The 14,364-nt window shown below is 46.6% G+C and overlaps 1 protein-coding gene across 1 annotated transcript; it reads left to right on the top strand.

The window, feature by feature from the left end:
- The first annotated feature begins 8,268 nt into the window (after positions 1-8,268).
- LOC125548348 (uncharacterized) lies at positions 8,269-14,003 on the top strand. Its single transcript, XM_048711973.2, has 3 exons — positions 8,269-8,774; positions 12,992-13,250; positions 13,382-14,003. The coding sequence occupies exons 1-3, from the start codon at positions 8,418-8,420 to the stop codon at positions 13,756-13,758; spliced, it is 993 nt and encodes a 330-aa protein (XP_048567930.2). The 5' UTR covers positions 8,269-8,417; the 3' UTR covers positions 13,759-14,003.
- The last annotated feature ends 361 nt before the right edge of the window (positions 14,004-14,364 follow it).

Genomic DNA, 14,364 nt, shown 5'->3' with positions numbered 1-14,364 from the left:
ACCAGGGGGCCCATGAGGTAGAGGGGCGCGCCCAGGGGGGTAGGGCGGCCCCCACCCTCGTGGGCAGGGTGTGGCCCCCCCTGGTGAAGTTCTTGCTCTCAATATTTTTTATATATTTGGAAAACATCTCCCGTGAAGTTTCAGGACTTTTGGAGTTGTGCAGAATAGGTCTCTAATATTTGCTCCTTTTCCAGCCCAGAATCCCAGCTGCCGGCATTCTCCCTTTTTGTGTAAACCTTGTAAAATAAGAGAGAATTGGCATAAGTATTGTGACATAATGTGTAATAACAGCCCATAATGCAATAAATATTGATATAAAAGCATGATGCAAAATGGACGTATCACTCCTCCATGATCAAATCGTAGAAACTTTATTTTCTTGTTACTATGATTTTCCACTTCACTCTGAAATTCTTTGAACTTTTCAAATGTTTCAGACTTATGTTTCATCAAGTAGATATACCCGTATCTGCTCAAATCATCCGTGAAGGTGAGAAAATAATGATACCCGCCGCGAGCCTCAACATTCATCAGACCACATACATCAGTATGTATGATTTCCAACAAATCTGTTGCTCGCTCCATAGTTCCGGAGAATGGCGTTTTAGTCATCTTGCCCATGAGGCATGGTTCGCAAGTACCAAGTGATTCATAATCAAGTGATTCCAAAAGTCCATCAGAATGGAGTTTCTTCATGTGCTTTACACCAATATGACCTAAACGGCAGTGCCACAAATAAGTTGCACTATCATGCAACTCTGCATCTTTTAGCTTCAATATTATGAATATGTGTATCACTACTATGAGATTCATCAAAAATAGACCACTCTTCAAGGGTGCATGACCATAAAAGATATTACTCATATAAATAGAACAACCATTATTCTCATATTTAAATGAATAACCGTCTCGCATCAAACAAGATCCAGATATAATGTTCATGCTCAACGCTGGCACCAAATAACAATTAGTCAGGTCTAAAACTAATCCCGAAGGTAGATGTAGAGGTAGCGTGCAGACTGCGATCACATCGACTTTGGAACCATTTCCCACGGGCATCGTCACCTCGTCCTTAGCCAATCTTCGCTTAATCCGTAGTCCCTGTTTCGAGTTGCAAATATTAGCAACAGAATCAGTATCAAATACCCAGGTGCTACTGCAAGCATTAGTAAGGTACACATCAATAACATGTATATTACATATACCTTTTTTCACCTTGCCATCCTTCTTATCCGCCAAATACTTGGGGCAGTTCCGCTTCTAGTGACCAGTCCCTTTGCAGTAGAAGCACTCAGTCTCAGGTTTAGGTCCAGGCTTGGGCTTCTTCACTTGAGCAGCAACTTGCTTGCCGTTCTTCTTGAAGTTCCCCTTCTTCCCTTTACCCTTTTTCTTGAAACTGGTGGTCTTGTTGACCATCAACACTTGATGCTCCTTCTTGATTTCTACCTCCGCAGCCTTTAGCATTGCGAAGAGCTCGGGAATTGTCGCATCCATCCCTTGCGTATTATAGTTCATCACGAAGCTCTTGTAGCTTGGTGGCAGTGATTGAAGAATTCTGTCAATGACACTATCATCCAGAAGATTAACTCCCAGTTGAATCAAGTGATTGTTATACCCAGACATTTAAAGTATATGCTCACTGATAGAACTATTCTCTTCCATCTTGCAGCTATAGAACTTATTGGAGACTTCATATCTCTCAATCCGGGCATTTGCTTGAAATATTAACTTCAACTCCTGGAACATCTCATATGCTCCATGACGTTCAAAACGTCGTTGAAGTCCCGGTTCTAAGCCGTAAATCATGGCACACTGAACTATGGAGTAGTCATCAGCTTTGCTCTGCCAGACGTTCATAACACCTGGCGTTGCTCTTGCAGTGGGTTTGGCACCTAACGGTGCTTCCAGGACGTAATTCTTCTGTGCAGCAATGAGGATAATCCTCAAGTTACGGACCCAGTCCGTGTAATTGCTACCATCATCTTTCAACTTTGCTTTCTCAAGGAACGCATTAAAATTCAATGGAACAACAACATGGGCCATCTATCTACAACAACATAGACATGCAAAATACTATCAGGTACTAAGTTCATGATAAATTAAAGTTCAATTAATCATATTACTTAAGAACTCCCACTTAGAAAGACATCCCTCTAATCATCTAAGTGATCACGTGATCCATATCAACTAAACCATGTCCGATCATCACGTGAGATGGAGTAGTTTTCAATGGTGAACATCACTATGTTGATCATATCTACTATATGATTCATGCTCGACCTTTCGGTCTCAGTGTTCCAAGGCCATATCTGCATATGCTAGGCTCGTCAAGTTTAACCCAAGTATTCTGCGTGTGTAAAACTGGCTTGCACCCGTTGTATGTGAACGTAGAGCTTATCACACCCGATCATCACGTGGTGTCTCGACACGACGAACTTTCGCAATGGTGCATACTCAGGGAGAACACTTATACCTTGAAATTTAGTGAGAGATCATCTTATAATGCTACCGTCGATCTAAGAAAAATAAGATGCATAAAAGATAAACATCACATGCAATCAATATAAGTGATATGATATGGCCATCATCATCTTGTGCCTGTGATCTCCATCTCCAAAGCACCGTCATGATCACCATCGTCACCGTCTTGACACCTTAATCTCCATAGAAGCATCATTGTCGTCACGCCAACTATTGCCTCCATGACTATCGCTACCGCTTAGTGATAAAGTAAAGCAATTACATGGCGATTGCATTTCATACAATAAAGCGACAACCATATGGCTCCTGCCAGTTGCCGATAACTGTGTTACAAAACATGATCATCTCATACAATAAAATTTAGCATCATGTCTTTGACCATATCACATCACAACATGCCCTGCAAAAACAAGTTAGACGTCCTCTACTTTGTTGTTGCAAGTTTTACGTGGCTGCTACGGGCTGAGCAAGAACCGTTCTTACCTACACATCAAAAACCACAACACGGTATAGTGATTGCTTTTTGATCTTCAGAAAGAACCCTGTTCATTGAATCCGATTCAACTAAAGCTGGAGAAACAGACACCCACTAGCCACCTGTGTGCGAAGCACGTCGGTAGAACCAGCCTCGCATAAGCGTACGCGTAATGTCGGTCTGGGCCGCTTCATCCAACAATGTCGCTGAATCAAGAATCAACTGGTGACGGCAAGCAATATGTATATACCCACGCCCACAACTCCTTTGTGTTCTACTCGTGCATATAACATCTACGCATAAACCTGGCTCAGATGCCACTGTTGGGGAATGTAGTAATTTCAAAAAAATTCCTATGCACACGCAAGATCATGGTGATGCATAGCAACGAGAGGGGAGAGTGTCGTCCACGTACCCTCGTAGATCGTAAGCGGAAGCGTTATGAGAACGCGGTTGATGTAGTCGTACGTCTTCACGATCCGACCGATCCAAGTACCGAACGTACGGCACCTCCGAGTTCAGCACACGTTCAGCTCGGTGACATCCCACGAACTCTGATCCAGCCGAGTTTCGAGGGAGAGTTCCGTCAGCACGACAGCGTGATGACAGTGATGATGATGCTACCGATGCAGGGCTTCGCCTAAGCACCTCTATGATATGACCAAGGTGGATTACGGTGGAGGGGGGCACCGCACACGGCTAAAAGATCAACTGTTCAACTTGTGTGTCTTGGGGTGCCCCTGCCCCCATATATAAAGGAGCAAGGGGAGATGTCGGCCAGCCCTAGCAGGGCGTGCCAAGAGGAGTCCTCCTAGTGGGAGTAGGACTCCCCTTTCCTAGTCCCACTAGGAGGGGGAAGGAAGAAGTGGGAGAGGGGGAAGAAAAGGGGGCGCCGCCCCCTTCCTTGTCCTATTCGAACTCAAGGGGAGGGGGCGCGCGGCCTACCCTGGCCCCCCCTCTCTCTCCACTAGGGCCCAACAAGGCCCATTAACCCTGGGGGGTTCCGGTACCCCCTGGCACTTCGGTAAAATCCCAATTTCACCCGGAACTATTCCGATGTCCAAATATAGGCTTCCAATATATCAATCTTTATCTCTCGACTATTTTGATACTTCTCGTCATGTCCGTGATCATATCCGGGACTCCGAACTACCTTCGGTACATAAAACACATAAACTCATATTAACGATCGTCACCGAACTTTAAGCGTGCGGACCCTACGGGTTCGAGAACTATGTAGACATGACCGAGACTCGTCTCCGATCAATAACCAATAGAGGAACCTGGATGCTCATATTGGCTCCTACATATTCTACGAAGATCTTTATCGGTCAAACCGCATAACAACATATGATGTTCCCTTTGTCATTGGTATGTTACTTGCCCGAGAATCGATCGTCGGTATCTCAATACCTAGTTCAATCTCGTTACCAGCAAGTCTCTTTACTCGTTCCGTAATACATCATCCCGCAACTAACTCGTTAGTTGCATTGCTTGCAAGGCTTATAGTGATGTGCATTACCGAGAGGGCCCAGAGATACCTCTCCGACAATCGGAGTGACAAATCCTAATCTCGATCTATGCCAACCCAACAAGTACCTTCGGAGACACCTGTAGAGCACCTTTATAATCACCCAGTTACGTTGTGACGTTTGGTAGCACACAAAGTGTTCCTCCGGTATTCGGAAGTTGCATAATCTCATAGTCATAGGAACATGTATAAGTCATGTAGAAAGCAATAGCAATATACTAAACGATTGAATGCTAAGCTAACGGAATGGGCCAAGTCAATCACATCATTCTCTAATGATGTTATCCCGTTAATCAAATGACAACTCATGTCTATGGCTAGGAAACTTAACCATCTTTGATTCAATGAGCTAGTCAAGTAGAGGCATACTAGTGACACTTAGTTTGTCTATATATTCACACATGTACTAAGTTTCCGGTTAATAAAATTCTAGCATGAATAATAAACATTTATCATAATATGAGGAAATATAAATAACAACTTTATTATTGCCTCTAGGGCATATTTCCTTCAAGTGGAATATCCCATTACGTCGCACATTTGAGAAGGTGGAAACTGAGGAGTGCGCTAGATTGCAAGGTGCCCTCCCGCCGGTTTTGCCAGATTATCCGAACACCATTTCTTGTAACCTTACCCCTTCAGGTGAGTTCTCCGTGAGATCGACATACCAGGCACTATGCCAGTTGCCCATCATCTCCTGGCTTTCCCCTTTGTGGAAGGCCCCATTGCCCTTGAAGATTAAGATTTTTGTATGGCAACTACTACGAGACTGCATCCCATCAGGGACCGAGGTGCTTAAGCGGCATGCCCCGATGATGGCATGTGCCCCCTTTGTGCGGTCCCAAAAACCAGGACTCACATCTTATTCTCGTGCACGACAACACATGTCCTTTGGATTTTCCGTCCGCGAGGCTCTGGGGCCCAACTGGGAGGCCTTGGACTTTGGGGAGTTCCTATTGGCCAGAGATACCCAGCCTAGGAAGCCCTCTAACTCCTTTAAATTCCCTGCTTTTCTGCAGCACCGACACCCTCTCTCTAGGCAACGAGATCATGATCGACTTGGGCTCATGCTGGATGCGCTTCTGGCTACCGCGCATCGCTAGTGCTCTTCGCAGGGCACATGTTGGCTGCCACTCGGTGTCTCTTTTCTTTTTTCTTATTTCTCTTATGCTTTTCTGGCCGTGATTGTGATGTTACCCCAGCCGTCGGATTTGCTATGACGTTTGGATGTTGGTTGTATGGATAGTTACTTTATTTGTAAAGCGGGGCAAATGCCTATTTCAAGGAAGAATCTCCTACCTGCTTAACTCCTTCCTATTTTCAAAAAGTGCCACATGGGTACGCCCAACCAGCCATGGGATGGACCCACATGCAAAATTCAGTCAGGACCTAGTAACACATGCGTATCTGCTCATCTCTATTAGAATTACATGCCAAAGATCAATAAATTATATCCTGAAAATCTCAATGCCTATTTGATTTGCATGGAATATGCAAAAGAGTTTATCTCACGTTATAAATGGAGGGGGTAAAACCAGATAAGGTTGTTCGTTCTACTCGTCCTTATAACAAAAGAGAGTAATGACACACATGCTCACTCACTCGCCAGTATCGCCACACAACAAACAACATGTTGTGTTTCCTTATCGAGCCGAGCCTATTTTAGATTGTGGAAATTAACTACATAATTGAAAACATTATTTCTCAAGTGATCCATAGTGGAGACATAATTCATCTTGAGAAGACTAATTAATTTACCTACCAACATTAGTTTCTATCTCTCATTGTCTCCCCATGTAGCTTCTTGACCTATTTGACTGAGAGGCTATACATAGAGGGGGAAGGGATGAAGAGGTATAGGCAAAGAAAAACTTGCACAATTACAAAAAGCTCTTAGAGCATCTCCAATGCTAACCCGCAAATTGAATACCGCATCCATTTGCGGACTAGTCCAGTTCACAGACACTAATGCAGGAGCTGGCCATCTAACTGTAGCCGCAAATGTCCACAACAAAAGTCTTAGTTAAAAAGAATCGAAACAACACCTTCCGCCAAACAAGCAACATGCATTACATGCACCTTCCGCCAATGCAATACAAAGCAATGTAATGCGTTGCATTGCATGCCGCTTCCGCCACACACTTGGGCCAAGTAATGCATTTTGGAAAGGACAAAGAGATTAACGTCAGTGTTTTTGGCAAAAGGTGTTCGGAGTAAGCCATGCATTTTGTAATAACTAGAGCTTTCTATTAAGTAAATCATGTTTGGCTAGCTAGCTATGTGCCTTCCGCCTAGCAAGCTAGCTAGCTTGAAGCCTTCCCCAAACATCAAAGTTATTAATCACGTTCTCATTCCGCCAAATAACATTGGCCTTCCACCATCATACATAGATGAGGGCACGTGGTGGCTTTTCGTTGGCCACCTGCATGTCCGGACTCCTAGAAAGTCCCTTTTGTTTGGTTTCGATTTGCAGGAAAACGAATGTCCGGACTGCTCTGCGGACCGGTGGGGTACTGCATTGGATGGCAAACTGTGTTCGGACAGCGCGATTCGGATGAATGCGGGCGATTTGAGGGCCTGCTTTGAAGATGCCCTTACTACTCTCTCTCAGACATTGCCCTACTCATTTTGTTGCGCTGCTTCAAGGCCTATCACATCACGGTAGCCGTGTGCGTGACTGTTTCGGAGAGGAGCTTTCCAACTCTCCCCTCCCCTCCAAGAACCTGAAACGAGTGACATGCAATAAGATTTTTGGAGAGTGTTGGTGCGACTGCTCGCTTGTTCGCTTACAACAACTTCATCAATCTACTACTATGTATACGATATTTGCAGTCATGTGGTACTCCCTTCGTAAAGAAATATAAGAGCTTTTAGATCACTAAGTATATAAGAGCGTTTAAATCACTATTTAGGACTTAGTGATCTAAACGCAAAAGCTCTTATATTTCTTTACAGAGGGAGTATTTTGATTGCGATGACTTCTTCTATCGGGCTACTTCTGGTATCGCCACTTCTCTTATGCACCATTGTTGCGAAGATCACTTCACCACCATGAGCACGAGCAACAATGAGATTTTTGCTACCTTTGCTTATGTGTCGATGATCTAGCTGTTGGTGCTTGTGTTTGCTTCATATGCAAATAAGGTAGACATGCTACTTTATTACTCCACACATACTTGCATACATAGTATCTCATCTATGACAAGTTTTGCTAGCACGCTTGTGGTGATATTGATGTTAATTAAACCCGTTTCAAATTGCCCATTATTGCAACAATGTCACCTACGAAAAACCTAGTTGTACCATCACATCCCTTTTTTCCTACATAGACAGTGACAACCACACACCATGAGTGGAGCCGAGGTTTTTCGATTCTTTTATACTTTATCTATTCATCTGTTGTTGTTGCTGAGAAAAAAATAGAAGAAAAACAAATTGCCCTGGATGGGTGAAGCTACAATGGAGAAAAGGTCGTGTGATTCGTCTCGAGAAAAAGGAAAAAATAGTTCAAGAAAATCCTAACAAAACAACAACAAAGAAAAACACTTCAAACAATATAAGACGTTTTAGTCACTAGAGTAGAAAGAAAAACTCACGCTCAAGTTAACAAGGACCAACCTCAAACCGGCACGAAGCTCTCCACTCACCCTTGCAACACAACCCAACCTGCCACCTACCCTCCCCACTGACACTGACACTCCACCGAGAGCCGCGGGCCCCACAACCCTGGCCTCCACCTGGCGTTACCACCTCACTCGCTCCTTCGCTCCCCTGCCCTCTCCATCTCCTCTTCTCCTCCGTCGCCGCCTCGTTGCAAGGGTCCTTCCTTCCCTGCCCTAACCGGACCCCACCCACCGACCGCTCCTCCCTGCTGGATTCCCGTTCCGGCCAGTTCGGCACCGACCCCTCGCTGGATACGCGGCCCCGGCCATGGCCGGAGGCGCCGGTCGGAGGGACGCGGAGGCCGCCGTGAGGATCGGCAGCGGCAACGTGTTCGCCGCGCTCGAGGCGCTCAAGAAGAAGAAGAAGAAGAAGCCGTCCGCATCGGCGTCCACTCCGGGGCGGAAGGTGAAGGGGACCAAGAATGCCGCCGCGGCAGGGAAGGGGGAGGAGAACGCGCCGCGGCCGCCGCCGGAGGTTTTCTGGGCGCCCGCGCCGCTCAAGTCGAAGTCGTGGGCCGACGTAGAGGACGAGGACGACGAAGACTACTTCGCCACCACCGCCCCTCCGCGTCCCGTCTGGGAAACCGCCTCCGCCGCCGCGGACGGCAAGGCCGGCGCCGAGGAGGTTAGTGCGTGCCCGTTTTGCTTTCACGTCCACTGATGTTAGAGTTTCGCAGCCGGTTTTGATCTATAGTAGATTGGTAGAGCGGTACAGCCGGTATCTTCGTGATAGAAATGAGCCTTTCGGAATCGTACAAAGATTCAGTTTCGTGAAAGGTTGCAGTCAGTGAAGCCGCTGATTCTTGTTCTACATAGTTGGGTCATGGTCTTTAGGATGTGGGGAAGAGTAGTATAACTACTTGGTGGTGGTCCTTTGCTTGTACCACTGGTGGAGTGACAATTAACGATGCCAATAGTGATGACCGACGGGTATAGCTTGGAATCTTGAGAATTGGACATGAGGTGTCTTCCGTTGTACTAGGTTTGCTATATTTATGCATGGTATGATAATGGGCAGACAGCCGACGAGTGAAGGTGCCACCTCACGCTCCTTACCGAAGCACCAGTGAAGATTCATGGTGCGTAGACCCTAACTGTTTGTTGTACAGTTTTTTTACACTATGTGACATTCTAGGAAGTTCGATGTGTGTGTGATTCAGATACGGAATATGTCAATGTTATCTAGCATGGAGACAGTAATGTTGTTTTATGATGATTAGTGTCAGTGTACCGTAGTACACAAAGAAAAGTGATACGGGAAACAAGTATTTCATTTATCTCTTTGGATGAACAAAATTACAAGGTCCCATAAAAAAATGGTTGCGCTCCGTGGCCTACTAGCGCGGCCCGCCTGACTATGGCGATGTGCAGTCTCCTGGTTCGCGGGGCCTCAAAAAGCTCCCGGTTAATTACTCCCGCGGGTTGCTCCGCGAGATACCTCCGATTAAGCTGTGTGGTCGTCTTCGTCGTCTTCGCTTCGCATTCTTCATGCATGATGATGATGGTGTGAGTGTATGGTGTGGGCGGCGGCAAAGCTCGTGTCCTCGTCGGTACACATGCCGCTCAAAACATGGCTTTGTGCTGGCCATGTTCGCCCTCGCCGTCGCGCCTCGTCGGTCTTGACAGCGTCGATGTAGTTGGTGTTGAAGTTGCATGGGTCCTGCTCAGCTCGGACTTCTTGACGATGTAGCGGCATCGTCGGGTATGCAAGGGGTTGCCTCACGGGAGTAATCTTTTGTGGAGACCAGCGTCGATGTAAAACCAACGCTCGCTCGTATCGGCAATGCCGGTGTGGTTAGTGCCTCGTCTCGGTTGGACGCCGTGTTTACGACGGTCCTTCAAGACAAGGGCACCGTCTCACAGGGCCATCGGGAGTTAGTGTTGGTGAAGTCACGTCGCCTCCTCGCCATCACGCCTCGTCTTCATGGGCTTCGTGTCGCAAATAGCACCATGTAGTGGTAAGGGTTGATGAAGCCACGTCATTGCGTAGCACCATCTTCTTTGCATCGCGGGCTCCGTGTTGCGGGCAGCACCGAGGGCGTGTGTCATCTTCATGGCTCCGGGTCGCGGGCTCCATCTTGACAAGGTAGACATTGGTGGTGTCCTCCTTGCGAGCTCCACACCACGATCCTTCGCGGTACCGGGTTGATGTTGTTGACATTGGCGTCATCTTGGCGAACTCCGGGGCGCCATCCACCGCGGCACGGCAGCGGCATCCTTGCTAGCTCCACGCCTCTGTCCTCCATGGCACCGGCTTGATGATATTGGCGCTGGTGTCGTCTTGGCGAGCTCCGCGCCGCTATCCAGCGCGGCACGGCGACGCCATCGTTGCGAGCCTTCACGCCTTTGTCCTCCATGGCACCGGCTTGATGAAGAAGAAGACAGGCGTCGTCCTAGCGAGCTCCATCTCGCCTTCTTCCACGGCACACGACGCAATCCCTGCGAGCTCCACGCCTCCGGGCTCCAGCTTGACGAAGTAGACGTCGGCGGCATCCCCAACGGGCGCCACGCCTCCCTCCTCTCCTTCTTGCGAGCTCCCCGGCACGATCCTTGCGGCACCAGGTTGATGATGTTGAGATTGGCGTCATCTTGGCGAACTCCGTGGCGCCATCCACCACGGCACGGCGGCGGCATCCTCCCGAGCCTCCACGCCTTCGTCCTCCATGGCGCCGGCTTGATGAAGTTGACATTGGTGTCATCTTGGCGAACTCCGCGCCGCGATCCACTGCGGCACGGCGGCGGCAACCTCCGCGGCACACGGCGGAATCCTTACGAGCTCCGCGCCTCCAGGACTCCAGCTTGACAAAGTAGACGTCGCCGGCCTCATCACCAAGGGTAGCCACCACAAAGGAGGCCAACGGACTGCGCGCCGGCAGTCCCATCGATGCGTCCTCGTCTTCCACGCCTTGGTGAAGTCCGGGAGTAGTCTCGTCGTCTTGGTTAGCTTGAGGAAGATGATGATAATGCCAATGAAGTGCTGCATGATCGAGCTCCACCGCGCCACCACGTGTTGTGCATGCATGCAATAATAAAGGATGAAGGAGTGATTAGATGATAACTTTATCGTTCGGGAAGATCGACTTGGTGTTCATGTTGCTGTCGAGGCGCCGGCTTCTTGTACGGATGATCGTCGGCGTTCTTGTGACGAGATGTCGAGGCCGATCTCTCTTCTCTCCTTCTACTTCTTTTTGCTGCGCGAGTTATGTGACCGTGGTGGCTGGATGTGGTCGATGGATTTGTGGATGTGTTGCTGCGTGGATTTGTTGTGCACGTGATGGCGGCGGCCGTGGTGGCTGGGTGTCTCTGCGTGCCGGCCAGGACGTGGTAGCTCCTGTATTTATAGGACGGGAGGGCTGGACGTTGTACGCAGCCCGCCGCTGATTTCTTCCTTCTATTCTTCTTCTTGATGTCCAAGTCCGCGCAAAAAAAAGGAAACAAACCGATGCATACCTTGTTTCTTCCAGCATGCCTTTCAACAAAAATCAACGAGATCGGTTGAGTCTTTGGTTTTCCTAATGTTGAAGCTTGCCAATTATACGAGCACACACCGGCTGCTCCCGTGCATGTAACTTGCACCGGGTATTCGGATATGTATTTATGCCCTTGCCGACCGGCCGTAGATACTCAAATACATACACATATGATGTATAAATACAAAATGGGTATTCGGATATGTACGCACACGAGCTTGCCGGCCGGTCGAGACACCCGAATACATACACGTACAAAGCTAGACTACTACATCTAGCCAATGTGCATGTGGCCAGGATGTACGCATGCACACGAATTTCTTGCACCAACATTTCATGCACGTGCATGTGAAAGAACGTGGGCAGCTTGCCATTCATGATTGTGCCATGCTAAATGAATTTTGCCTTTGTATTTATAGCCTGCATAAAAATCTCATTAAATATATATATATATATATATATATATATATATTATTTTATGCAACAATGGACAAAAACTCATCAAACAACAATTTTGTGTTGGTTACTCGTATTCCTCAGCTTTCCATTTATGCATGTCTTTTGTGTACACAACTATTTGCACTTTATGAAGTTGTCCTGGATTGTGTCATATGTAAAATCTTATATCATGAGGAATGGCTTAAATTCTTAAATACACTTTCTGCCATTAGGTGTATTTGCTATGTGTATTTAACTTGCTTATCCCGTGATCAATCTAAGAAAAAGTAGCTCATTCCATAGTCTCACTTTCCCATACATGTAAGGTAATCTATGTAAGATTTGTTATTACATATCATTTTTTTAGGCCTGTGTTCCTAATACTAAGTAATAGGTTTACTTATATAGATGCAAAAGGGGGTGAAGAAACCAGTATTTTGCCAGCTCATGTGGCCAAACTAGCTTCTAATGAGAGTAATGATAGAGTGGGAACACAAGTTATAGAACAGAAAGAAAAACGGTTGATGTATGCTCTTTGTGTTCTATTGTGTTTTTGTTTTTTGCGATTCAATATGAGAAAATCTGTTTCAGTGACTGGTATGACACACAATGATATTTCCTAGTGTTAGTTGGACAGGAACATGGGGTGTCCGAACCCGACTCGGATTCGGGTGTCTGACTCGGCAATATAATTTTGGACACAGCAAATGACATTTGTTATACGAACGTGTATAATATCTGATATTGATTCATACTATCGGGTCCTGCCAAAAAATGTAGGTGTCCGTGTAGAACTGCTTCTGTCTACTTTCTCTATGTATACGGCGTAGCTGTGTCTGCTCTTCCTTATGATGTTCTGTGTTGATACAAGCATTATTTCCCCCCTCAGCAGAGGCTCTAGTATGGTTTAATTAGCTCTGCATTTACACTGCAGGAAACTGAGAGTGAAGATGATGGTCTTGATGTTGACGTGGGTGATGATGAGCTAGAGGAACCTGAGCATGGACATGAAGTTGATGTACCATCTGAACCTGAGGTTAAAGAATCTGCTCCAGTGCCTGTACATTCTAAAGACACAGAAAAACTACTTTCAAAGAAGGAATTGAAGAAGAAAGAGCTTGCAGAACTAGATGCTGTTCTGGCCGAGTTGGGGATTTCTGAAAATGCTACACTGGCTGACGTCACGAGTAAATGTATGTGATGTAATCATGCTATGACCTATACAAAATCGATCGATCAACCGTTCTTTATCTTCTCGTTAAATGTTTTTGTGCGTGTGTAATCTTTACTAAACTGACAAGTGTTTGATTTTGGTACTTTTCAGCTGAAAGAAAGCCTGATGGACAGAAAGGAGATGGGGATAAGAAGGGTCTTCCTGTACCATCAGAAAGCAAGACTTCGAAAAAGAAGAAACTAAGGAAGGAGAAACCATCTAAGGATTCCAAAGACCAGCCCAATGAAGTGGATTCCAGCAAGGACCATGGAGAGGCGGCCGATGATACAAAGTCTGGAGAGGAAGCTACCGCTGTAGACTTGAAGGAGAAGATGAAGAAGATAGCTGCATCGAAAAAGAAAAAATCAAGCAAGGAGGTGGATGCTGCCGCCAAGCACGCTGCGATGGAGGCCGCCGCTAGGAGTGCGAAGCTCGCTGCTGCAAAGAAGAAAGAGAAGAGCCACTACAACCAACAGCCCGTGCGATAGACCGCCTTCATCTCGAGCTTCAGTATAAGCAGCGCGCTTGTTGGATCCATTTGCATCACGTGATGCATCTTGCCTTGGCAACAAATAGTGGTGCTCTCTCTGCTTGCTTCAGATTACTTAACATGAGTATATGGACCATACCTGCTGTCATTTCTGTTGGAGCCCCATTTTCACCTCTGGTATGGAGCCAATCAACACTAGTGGTTAATGAACTTCCAGTTGTATTATCACCATGCACAGTTCATAATCGGTAAGCTAAGATTGTGCTATGTTAGTATGTTTCATCATGCATTGTCTGGATTTCTGGCTGTGGTTGGTATTCTTAGTTTCTTACCCTTGTCATTTGCACATACTCAAAACCCACCAGATGTTGCCTGGTAGGATACATCTGCTGCCTCAGATGTATTGTTCTCATCTGTGCTTTTATGCCTTATCATTTGGTCCTGGCATTGCTTTAGTTATATGTACTGAAACGATTTGGACGTGGATTACGCAAGCTTAGTGTATGCTGTCATGGATCATAGATCAAACATCTTGGAGGAAAAGTTGAACGATTCTTCATCCGACGTGCAGTAACCCAATGGCAGATTCGCTTGCTGATCGGAT

The sequence above is a fragment of the Triticum urartu genome, chromosome 6A, assembly GCF_056163025.1.
Source record: "Triticum urartu cultivar PI428250 chromosome 6A, HENAU_Tu73, whole genome shotgun sequence".
NCBI classification, from domain to species: domain Eukaryota; kingdom Viridiplantae; phylum Streptophyta; class Magnoliopsida; order Poales; family Poaceae; genus Triticum; species Triticum urartu.
This window is presented reverse-complemented; position numbering and strand designations above follow the sequence as displayed.